The sequence below is a fragment of the Chiloscyllium plagiosum genome, chromosome 13 (assembly GCF_004010195.1).
Source record: "Chiloscyllium plagiosum isolate BGI_BamShark_2017 chromosome 13, ASM401019v2, whole genome shotgun sequence".
Taxonomy (NCBI): Eukaryota; Metazoa; Chordata; class Chondrichthyes; order Orectolobiformes; family Hemiscylliidae; genus Chiloscyllium; species Chiloscyllium plagiosum.
Window position 1 is genome coordinate 73,623,277 of NC_057722.1, and position 12,162 is coordinate 73,635,438.

Here is a 12,162-nt window from a genome sequence, read left to right on the forward strand (position 1 = left end):
AATCAAGCTCTAATGTTGGTTTCTCCTCAATATGCAAGGACTGTACAGAACCGAACTGCATTAGTGACAATGTACATAAATTTTTTATGAATAAATTGCATTTCTGAAATAAAAATAAAATAAACCATAATTTTGCAACATTCTTTGATGGGTACATCTCCCTGGCATGCATTAAAAGAAGAAGTGATTAACTGGGGTGAGCAAAACATTGGTCAAAGAGGTAGTTATATAGGAAATGGAAAGAAGAGAAGGAAGTTCCAAGGAAAATGGATTGTGGGAAGGAATGTTAGAGAATGGAACCACACCAATCGTGGGTCTACCGACAGCAAATGGACTGTAGCAGTTCAAGGTGCAGCTCTCCTCCATTTTGTCAAGAATAGAGATATAGAGAGGTACAGCAGGGAAACAGACCCTTCAGTCCAACTCATCCATGTCGACCAGATATTCCAACCCAATCTAGTCCCACCAAACCCTTCCTATTCATATACCCATCCAGATGCCTTTTAAATGTTGTACTTGTACTAGCCTCCACCACTTCCTCCAGCAGCTCATTCCATACACGTACCACCCTCTGCGTGAAAAAGTTGCCCTTTAGGTCTCTCTTATATCTTTCCCCTCTTACCCAAAATCTATGCTCTCTAGTTCTGGACTCCCCGACCCCAGGGAAAAGATTTTGTCTATTTATCCTATCCATGCCCCTCATGATTTTATAAACCTCTAAAGGTCACCCCTCAGCCTCCGACGCTCCAGGGAAAACAGCCCCAGTCTGTTCAGCCTCTCCCTATAGCTCAAATCCTCCAACCCTGGCATCATCCTTGTAAATCTTTCTGAACCCTTTCAAGTTTCACAACATCCTTCTGACAGAAAGGAGATTAGAATTGCATACAATATTCCAACAGTAGCCTAACCAATGTCCCTTACAGTCACAACATGATCTCCCAACAGCTGTACTCAATACTCTGACCAATAAAGGAAAGCAATAAAGGAAACCTTCTTCACTATCTACCTGAGACTCTACTTTCAAGGAGCTATGAACATGCACTCCAAGGTCTCTTTGTTCAGCAACACTCCCTAGAACCTTACCACTAAGATTTGCTTTCCAAAATGCAGCACCTCACATTTGTCCAAATTAAACTCCATCTGTCACTCCTCAGCCCATTGGCCCAAGATCCTGTTATAACCTGAGGTAACCTTCTTCACTGTCCACTGCATCTCTAATTTTAGTGTCATCTGCAAACTTACTAACTATACCTCTTTTGCTCATATCAAAGTCATTTATATAAATAAGGGAAGGTGATGACCTAGTGGTATTATTGCTGGACTGTTAATCCAGAGATCCAGATAATGTTCTGGGGACCTGGGTTCAAACCCTGCCACAGCAGATGGAATTTCAATTCAATACAGATCTAGAATTAATGAATCAAAGGTCAGGCAAAAATAAACCTTTTGGTTCACTAATATCTTTCAGGGAAGGAAATTGCCATGCTTAACTGGCCTGGCTTACATGCGACCCCAGACCCACAACACAATGTGGTTGACTTTTAACTTAGGAATGGGCAATAATTGTAGGATCCGCCAGTGATGCCCTCATCCTGTGAACGAATTTTTAAAAATTAGGAACGGGCAATAAATGCTAGCTCAGCCTGCAACACCCACACCTCAAGAGAGCAACCAAAAAAAGATTAGTATCAGGATAACAATATACTCAAACGGAAAAAATAGCTTGTTTTTAACAAAATTTTATTTATCACGTTGAAATACAAAGATATAACATTTTCCTTCATGTTATGCAGTCAGTGTATAAACACGGGACAAGGTAAATACATCACATGGCACTTGATTATTGTCCTATTGTTTTACAGAGCCAGAACAGACAATATACAACAGAATGGAGCATTAATTATTGGTTTGAGGATAGGCAAGTACAAAGACTGATTTCTGAGTTGACTGGTTTTAGGGATCAGACCATATGGTTTTAGCAGGTCAACACCCAGAAATATTCATAACAAAAAATACAGTAAAATTTTCAAAACAAAATCATTTCACAGCTTTATTGATATGCAAGTAGATCTGTTCAAGGTACAGACACCAATTCTGGGGACTGTCTCCTTAAATACATATATTCCATTTGCAGAAAATACAGCAGAATACCACTAGGCACTTCAGGGGTTAAATTAAGAAACTGAGGCAGATAGATTGGGATTCTGACCCTTGCGTTTAAAAGATCTAATTCATTAAAGATAATTATAGGATTTAATAGAGAAACCATTTTCACAAGTGGGAAAGTCTAGAAGATGGGCAGAACCTAACAATTCATGGCCAGAGGGCAAGATGCACCTCGCCACACAAAACAGTCGTGGAAATCTACAACTCTCTCACACAGAAAGCTTATCAGGCTCGGGCTGAGCAAAGCATTTCAAACAGAGTTTGGTACAACAACATGCTCTCGAGAAGAAATTGCCATCCTTACCTGGTCTGGCCTACAGGTGGCTCCAGGCTCTCAGCAATGTGTTGAATATTAACTGCCCTCTGGGCAATAAATGCTAGCCAAGCCAGCATCACCTTCATCCAGTCCAGTCCAGTCCAGGAGTGGTCTCGTAAATAGTTATACACTTAAAGCAAATTAACCTGGAGAGCTAGGATGGGTTCTAATGGGGAAACATTACAAGGTCATTCTAAACACTTCACTGAGGAATTTGACTGATATGGACTTCAAGTCTCCGGAGAACCTCACTCAAAATCTACAAACGCCTCACAGTTTCCTTCACAAACAAGTCCAAATCAGAGCCAGAGAGGACGAGGAGAGGATCACAAGCAAGCAACTGGCCCGAAACTCAATCTTCTGTGGTTCCACACCCTGCTGGAAGAAGAATCTTTTGAGCGCGAAACGGCCTCAGACGCCACCTCAGTAACCACCACAACTCAGCTAGACAGGCCAGATGATGGGCGAGGAAGGCTTCAGCTTGAAGGATGAACCACATTAGGGCAGGAGGTAGAGGCAGTAAACGCGCAAAGCAGTGAGGTCCACCTTTTTCCCCTGATCTTGGTATTGGGTGGGCTGAATGGTCACACCCATAGACCAGGTCTCCATGCCCAAGGACAAGTGAATGACAATCTCCTACGTTCCTTTAGGTCTGCCATTGAAAGTCATAACAGGCCCTGACCAAGTGCATTTCCATAATGTTTAACACTAAATACAGATGGGGAATGGGTGTGGGCAGCTAAAACAGAGAAACATTTGCCAAAAATTTGCAGGTATGGAAGAGGCACTGCAGGATTTTTGCAGGATGCCAAGGGGGTGTGTTTGGGGGATTGGGAGGGTTGCAGTGGGATGGCAATTTATTTACAAATTCGTTCGCAGCCACTCAATGTAATGGCTTATCATTTTCTGGCCAATTGCAAAATCGGTTGGCCACGTGTTGAACATTATGGCACCATGAAAGGAGTCCTCGTAATGCTCGTGTGTGACCTGGACCCCTGCCACCTTCAATCTTGTGGCGTACATGACCCCATCATCCCGCAGTACGTCATATTCACAGGTTACAATGTAGGTCCGCGGCAGAGCCCGGAGTTTCTCATCCCCCACCAGCAAGGGAGCAGCTCTCGGGTCAAATACCCCAGGAACCTTCCTGGATAGCTCTGCGCTTTCGCCGCCCGGTGGGATGTATGAATAGTGCTTCCTGAACTCCATCGGCAGGAGGACGCTCCAGTTTGCAAAGTTGCTCAGGCCCTTCGATTCCTGGGTGGCATGGCTGTTGGCCATCATCTTGTTCAGCAGCGACTTGTCGCAGCTAAAATATTCACTCCAAAACCTGACCATTAAGGTCTTGGGCAGAATTGGCATGTTCTCGTTTTGCTGGTAGGAAGGAGTGTTAAAGTCGATGGTCTGAAGTGCAGGGTAGATTAATGCCTGAACTTTGATCTCAACTTGAACCTCTCGGTCCTCCTGGATCTGCAAAATATCCCCTTAATGAGTATCCGAGATAACCACACAAGAGGTGTTAGCATAGAGATATGTTTGTACAATATTACTTCACAATCTTAATCATTTCCCAGTGAGGAAAACTGCAAACCTGAAATGGAATAATAAATTTAACAAGCTCATCACTGAAATCTGGTAAATAATTAATCCCAATGTTGTTTAAGTCAAGCTATAGATCAAACTTAATTCAGTTTCTAATCAAGAGATTATTAGACTCCAGCCTCACTTCAGCCTTTGTCACTTATTCTAAACTGAGAAACTACTGAGTGGGTTCTGCATTCTGAGATGTGATTGAGATGTTAACAAAACTCAGCCCTTGGCAGGTCTGGTAGCATTCGTGGGGGAGAGAGAGGCAGAGAGAGAGAGAGAGACAGGACCTGCTGAGCATCGCCAACATTTTCTGCTTTCATTTTAGCTAATCTAGACTGAGGCATATCACCTTAACTCTATTGTGTCTCTATGTGTCTCTGTGTGTCTCAATGCTGGGGGTGAATTAACTGGCCAGCTGGTTTGCAATGCAGAGGCATCTTTTATTTAAGCCTGTCTCCCCCATTTTAATTCTTCTGTTTATTTGCTTTTCTTTAAATGTAAAGTTTATAAACAGTACAATGTTATTTCAAAAAATTATCTTGGGTTCACTACTGCTGCAATTCAATTCAACAAACAATAATGTGATTGTTCATGTTGATAGTGTCCCTGATGATAAAGTGAAGGTAACCAAAGTAACAAAGCAGCTCTTAGCAAAATCAAACAGCACATTAGAACCCCTACAGTACTGAAAGAGGCTATACAGCCCTTCGACTGCACTAATCTTCTGAAGAGCATCTTACACAGGTGCCCCCACCAACAGGGCTTTTACCATGGCCAGCCCACCTAACCTGCACATCTCTGGACGATGGTGGGGGGGGGGTCAGAGCACCCAGAGGAAACCCACGCAGACACAGGGACAATATGCAAACTCCACACAGACAGTCGCCCAAAGGTGGGTCTCTGGTGCTGCAAGACAGCAGTGCTAACCACTGACAATCATGCTACACACTATTGGCTGACAAGGACAGATCTGCCCTCCCTGTCCATCTTGACCTATTCTAGACCCTGACACAGTTGATGGACTTCCTGTATCATCTCTCCCCTGTCAACGAGTTGCATGCAATGGTTTCTATTCCTGGTCCCACACTGGTAGCAATCAAGGATTTATATTTCCACCTCTTCCCCACCCCTTTTCCAACAGCCAGTTTGCAAACAGAATGATTCCAACAGCACGGGTTCAATTCTTGCAATGGCTGAGGTAACCATGAAGGACTCTCCTTCTCAACCTCTTCCCTTGCATGAGGTGTCGTGAGGTTAAACCACCACTAAGCATCTCTCTCAAATGGGGGCATAGCCCAATGGTCCAGTAGGACTATGGTGACTTGTATCTTTAATCCAACACAATTTTATCCCTTTCTCAGAACAATCTTTCTTGGATCCTTTCTGACCTTCATATTATTGGAAAATGTTCACTCCTTGTTGGAAGTTACTTAGACTTTCTGGATTAGCTACCATGGAGGGCTTGAACATTGTGTTACTAACAGGGGAAAGATGGGAAGTGATAACAATTTATAGCAAAAGAGAGTCAATAGCACTGTCTTATGGTGCCAATTATCTCCAAGTTGATGTTGCTTCCTCTTCTCCTTTGCACAACATGAAATTAAGTAACTTGAAGCCTTTGCTTTGAGTTTCACTCAATACAAACTGCCCCCCTGCCTTCCACATAGCCAAGGTGACAGCAGAGCAACACAAGAATGCAACCAACAGGTCCACTCCGTGCTACAAACTCTGTGGGTCTACACAACCTCAGTACTGGGTGAAAAGCTGATCACTTCATTGCAGAAAGAATGTTATTACACTAGAGAGGGTGCAGGAGAGGTATACAAGACTGGTAAAATACAACCATGAGGAAAAAATTGGATAGATTCAGGTCATTTCCTCTTGGAACAGTGGAGGTAGAGAGGAAATTTGATTGATGTGCATGATAGAGGGAGCCCTTGATAAGTGTAGATATGATGGACCAATTTAACCTAGCAGAAGGGTCAGTGACCATCAGGCATAGATTTATAGTAATTTGTCTGAGAATTAGAAGATAATTAAAGAAAAGCCTTTTCACCTGGAGGCCGTCAAGGAGAGGAATTAATTGCCTAAAATGGTAGTAGAGATGAAAGCTCTCAAACTATTGAGAAAGTTGTTTGGGTGTGTACATCAACAGCTGTGACCTGTAGAATCACAGACCAAACACTACAAAGTGGGAATGACTGGGCTCATTATAGCTGTGTGGACACGATGGGTCAAGTAGCATCTTTCTGTGCTGTAAACATTCTATGAACCTGTTCCATTGGTGAGCAGCAGAACATGTTCAGTTTTGCACCATCTGAATTCCAAAGACTGAGCCCAAACACTGAATTGGAAAAGATACATTCATGGCCATAGAGTAGGAGTGGATACAGACTAATAGGACAGTTCCTTTCAGGTGGTCAATGGACTGAATGGCTTCCTTCTTTATGATTCAAAACCAAACAAAAGCAGCACTTGGCAGGAGCCATGGGAAAATAATGTTCCCATTTAATGAAATAAATTTCAACATCATTTAAGCACATCCAAAACACAGTATTGTGACCAGTCACAAGCAATTACTGTATTTGTAACTGTACCTGCTGGGCTACTGCAGCAGCCAAATTCCCGCCAGCACTGTCTCCTGACACCGCGACTCGAGCTGGATCCACCGAGTATCGTGCCAAGACATCTCGCTGTAGGAAGTACTTCACCACAGTGTAAACGTCATTGAACTGATCAGGGAAGTGATGCTCTGGTGCTAAACGATATCTGGAAAGTAACAAGTGTATTGGAGTTTCTGTTCTAAGGAAGCAAAACTGGATTTGAAATGTTAGCTTTACGTTCTTTCCACAGATGCTGTCAGACCTGTGGAGTTTCTCCAACAATTTCTATTCTTGTTTCAGATTGGTTTTATTTGAGTGTTTTGGACATGACTGATACCAATCAGTGGTGATATTAGAAGTTGCATGTTGGCTGTCTATGGAATATAACATTGGCCTTCCAATAATTTACCATGCATGGAGTTCAAAAGATTTGGGGGGGTTAAGGGTTCAACTACTTACACCCTAAGTTGAATTCACTCTGAACAGCCAGAGATGGTTGCAACAATTACAGCATTTAAAAAGACATCTGGATGTATATATCTATAGGAATGGTTTAAGAGGGATATAGGCCAAGTGCTGGCAAATTGGAGAAGCAATGGTCTGGCAGTATTAATCACTGGACTGTTAATCCAGTGATCCAGGAAATGTTCTGAGGATTCAGGTTTGAATTCCACCACAGCAGATGGTGGAACTTGGATTCAGAGGTTAAGAAGGGATGTGGTGTGTAGGCAGTTATTGGTAGAGGGATTGAGTTTCAGAGCCACAAGGTCATGCTTCAGCCATTCAAGACACTGGTAAGACCATACCTGGAATACTGCATGGAGTTCTTGTCACTGTATTATAGGAAGGATGTGGAAGCTTTGGAAAAAGGTCCAGAGGAGATTTACTAGGATGTTGCCTGGTAAGGAAGGAAGGTCTTACGAGGAAAGGCTGAAGGAACGGAGACTGTTTGGAATACTGCATGGAGTTCTTGTCACCGTATTATAGGAAGGATGTGGAAGCTTTGGAAAAGGTCCAGAGGAGATTTACTAGGATGTTGCCTGGTAAGGAAGGAAGGTCTTACGAGGAAAGGCTGAAGGAACGGAGACTGTTTTCATTGGAGAGAAGAAGGTTGAGAGGTGACTTAAATTGAGACATAAGATAATCAGAGGGTTAGATAGACTGGACAGTGAGAGTCTTTTTTCTCGGCTGGTGAAGGCTAACACGAGGGGACATAGCTTTAAATTGAGGGGAGATAGACTTAGGACAGATATCGGGGTAGTTTCTTTATTTAGAATATTAGGGGTGTGGAATGGCCTGTAGTAGACTCGCTGATATTAAGGGCATTTAAATGGGCATTGGACATAAATATGGATAATAATGGAATGGTTTAGGTTGGATGGGCATCTGATTCATTTCATAGGTCGGCATAACATCGAGAGCTGAAGAACCTGTACTGGAATGTAAAGTTCTAGGTTCTAATGATGACCATGAATCCATTGCCAATTGCTGTAAAAATCCATCTGATTCACTAAAGTTCTTTAGGGAAGGAAATCTGCCATCTTTACCTGGTCTGGCCTACACAGGACTCCAGACCCACAGCAACGGGATTGACTCTCGACTGCCCTCTGAGCAATTAGGGATGGGCAAATGCCAGCCTATCCAGCAATGCCCTTGTCCCATGAAGAAATTAAAACAAAAGAGATTAGGTCAGATTGGGATGTCTGGTCAGCATTTGAGTGGGAGCAGCGGAAGTGAGGTTGAGCGCATAGCTGGGCGGGAAGGTAAGTGATTAGTATTTGAGTGAGTGTGTTCTAGACCCCAGGTCCTACTTCCGTAGGGACTCCCTCCCACCCTCCTCCTCTAACCTAACTTTAAAGTCCACAGGTAAGTGACTCAGTGTTGTTGATTCATTGTTCTTGTTTTTGGAGAAAATGTACAGTCATGGCAGCGCAGGCGGTGGAATGTTCCTCCTGCAGGATGTTTGAGGTAGGGGTGACCACCGATACTCCTGCCGACTTCGTCTGCAGGAAATGCAGTCAGATCCTGATCCTCACCGAACGAGTTAGGGAACTGGAACTGGAGTTGGATGAACTGAGGATTATTCGAGAGGCTGAGAGGGTGATTGATAGAAGCTACAGGGACATAGTAACGCCGGAGAACAGAGGTAGCTGGGTAACAGTTAGAGGTGGGAAGGGGAAGAAGCAGGCAGTGCAGGGTTCCCCTGTGGTCGTCCCCCTAAAAAATAAATATACAGCTTTGGAAACTGTTGCAGGTGTAAGCTGCAGTGAAGGGGTCTGTGGCTCTGAGACTCAGAAGGGAAAGGGGGAGAGGAGGAGAGCGCTAGTGATAGGGGACTCTCTAGTTAGATGGACGGACAGGCGGTTCTGTGGACATGCAATTTACTGTCCCGCTTATTTATGTGTTGTCCACAAATTTGGCTATACAGCTTTCTATCCCTATATTAGCTGGGGTCCAAGGACCGAACCCTGCAGCGTTTGAGTGGGAGCAGCGGCCGAGTAAAGGCGAACCCGGGAGACTACAGCTAAGGTAAGACAGTTTGTTTCAAAATTACTTACCTGGAGCGGGCAGCGGTGTTTTCTTTTCTCTCTTCACAAAAAGAGCGGGAGCAGCAGTGGAAGTGACGGCAAACAGAGGGGCAGCCGGGAAGGAGAACTGTGAGTATAAATACTCACCCTTTAATCACCAACGGTCATTTGAGTGGGAGCAGCGGAAGTGAGGTTGGAGCGCATAGCTGGGTGGGAAGGTAAGTGATTAATATTTGAGTGGGTGTGGTACACATTGGCACCAACGACATAGGTAGGAAGAGAGGTGGGGATGTCATTCAAGAGCTCAAGGAGTTAGGCTGGAAGCTAAAAGCTAGGACAGACAGAGTCGTCATCTCTGGGTTGTTGCCGGTGCCACGTGACAGTGAGGCAAAGAATAGCGAGAGAGTGCAGTTGAACACATGGCTGCAAGGCTGGTGTAGGAGGGAGGGCTTCAGATATTTGGACAATTGGACTGCATTCTGGGGAAGGTGGGACCTGTACAAACAGGACGGGTTGCACCTGAACCAGAAGGGCACCAATATCCTGGGGTTTAAACTAATTTGGCAGGGGGATGGGATCCGGACTTGTAGTCCAGCAAGTAAGCTAGCTGTGTGTCAGGATGCCCAAGACTGCAGGGAGGCTGTGGAGAAGGTAGCACTGACAGGGACTACTTGCGGACACAGAGATGGGCTCAAGTGCGTATACTTCAACTCAAGGAGTATCAGAAATAAGGTGGGTGAACTTAAGGCGTGGATCGGTACCTGGGACTACGATGTTGTGGCCATCACAGAAACGTGGATAGATGGGGGACAGGAATGGCTGTTGGAGGTTCCTGGTTACAGGTGTTTCAGTAAGATTAGGGAGGGTGGGGAAAAAGGAGGGGGTGGTGGCATTGCTAATCAGAAATGGTATAACGGCTGCAGAAAGGAAGTTTGAGGGGGATCTGCCTCTGGAGGTAGTATGGGCTGAAGTCAGAAATAGGAAAGGTGCAGTCACCTTGTTGGGTGTTTACTATAGGCCCCCCAATAGCAGTAGAGATGTGGAGAAACAGATTGGTAAACAGATTTTGGAAAGGTGCAGAAGCCACAGGGTCGTAGTCATGGGCGACTTCAACTTCCCAAATATTGATTGGAAGCTCTTTAGATCAAGTAGATTGGATGGGGCGGTGTTTGTGCAGTGTGTCCAGGAAGCTTTTCTAACGCAATATGTAGATTGTCCAACCAGAGGGGAGGCCATATTGGATGTGGTACTCGGTAATGAACCGGGACAAGTGGTGGGCTTGTTAGTGGGTGAACATTTTGGTGATGGTGACCACAATTCTGTGACTTTCACCTTGGTTATGAAGAGAGATGGGTGCGCACAACAAGGTAGATTTTATAATTGGGGGAAGGGAAATTACGATGCAGTAAGGCAGGATTTGAGGAGCATACGTTGGGAGCATACGTTGTCAGGGAAGGATGTGGTGGAAATGTGAAACTTTTTCAAAGAGCAGATACGACGTGTCCATGAAATGTATGTACCTATCAGGCAGGAAAGAAATGGTCGTGTGAGGGAGCCTTGGTTGACGAGAGAGGTTGAATGTCTGGTAAAGAGGAAGAAGGAGGCTTACATAAGGTGAGGAAACAGGATTCAGACAGAGCAGTGGAGGGATACAGGATAGCCAGAAGGGACCTGAAGAAAGGGATTAGGAGAGCTAAGAGAGGGCATGAAAAATCGTTGGCGGAAAGGATCAAGGATAACCCCAAGGCATTTTATGCGTATGTGAGAAACCCGAGAATGACGAGAACGAGGGTAGGTCCGATCAAGGACAGTAGTGGGAGACTGTGTATTGAGTCGGAAGAGTTAGGGGAGGTCTTGAACAAGTACTTCTCTTCAGTATTTACGAACGAGAGGGACCGTATTGTAGAAGAGGAGAGTGTGAAATGGACTGGTAAGCTAGAAGAGATACCGGTTAGGAAGGAAGATGTGTTGGACATTTTGAACAACTTGAGGATAGACAAGTCCCCCGGGCCTGACGGGATATATCCTAGGATTATGTGGGAAGCAAGAGAGGAAATTGCAGTACCGTTGGTAATGATCTTCTCGTCTTCACTGGCAACGGGGGTGGTACCAGGGGACTGGAGAGTAGCGAATGTTGTGCCCCTGTTCAAAAAAGGGAATAGGGATAACCCCGGTGAACAACTTGAGGATAGAGAAGTCCCTGGGGCCTGACGGGATATATCCTAGGATTATGTGGGAAGCAAGAGAGGAAATTGCAGTACCGTTGGCAATGATCTTCTCGTCTTCACTGGCAACGGGGGTGCTACCAGGGGACTGGAGAGTAGCGAATGTTGTGCCCCTGTTCAAAAAAGGGAATAGGGATAACCCCGGGAATTACAGGACTGTTAGTCTTACTTCTGTGGTAGGCAAAGTAATGGAAAGGGTACTGAGGGATAGGATTTATGAGTATCTGGAAAGAAACTGCTTGATTAGGGACAGCAAGCACGGATTTGTGAAGGGTAGGTCTTGCCTTACAAGTCTTATTGAATTCTTCGAGGAGGTGACCAAGCATGTGGATGAGGGAAGAGCAGTGGATGTAGTGTACATGGATTCTAGTAAGGCATTTGATAAGGTTCCCCATGGTAGGCGTATGCGGAAAGTCAGGAGGCATGGGATAGAGGGAAATTTGGCCAATAGGATAGAAAACTGGCTAACCGGTCGAAGGCAGAGAGTGGTGGTAGATGGTAAATATTCAGCCTAGAACCCAGTTACAAGTGGAGTTCCGCAGGGATCAGTTCTGGGTCCTCAGCTGTTTGTAATTTCTATTAATGACTTAGATGAGAGAGTCGAAGGGTGGGTCAGTAAATTTGCAGATGATACGAAGATAGGAGGAGTTGTGGACAGTGAGGAGGGCTATTGTAGGTTGCAACAGGATATTGACAGGATGCAGAGCTGGGCTGATAAGTGGCACCTAGAGTTC

General features: G+C 44.8%; 1 protein-coding gene across 2 annotated transcripts in view; it reads right to left on the bottom strand.

Annotated features, from left to right (window-relative positions):
• Positions 1-1,723: 1,723 nt before the first annotated feature.
• Positions 1,724-12,162, bottom strand: part of aadac (arylacetamide deacetylase) — a 65,537-nt gene continuing 55,098 nt past the window's right edge. For both annotated transcript variants that reach the window (XM_043702721.1, XM_043702722.1), the window contains exons 4-5: positions 6,670-6,841; positions 1,724-3,952 (exon numbers count right to left, since the gene is read on the bottom strand). In XM_043702721.1, coding sequence (XP_043558656.1) covers positions 3,344-3,952; positions 6,670-6,841 — 781 coding nt within the window. In that variant the 3' untranslated portion in view covers positions 1,724-3,343. The remainder of the gene's footprint in view (positions 3,953-6,669; positions 6,842-12,162) is intronic.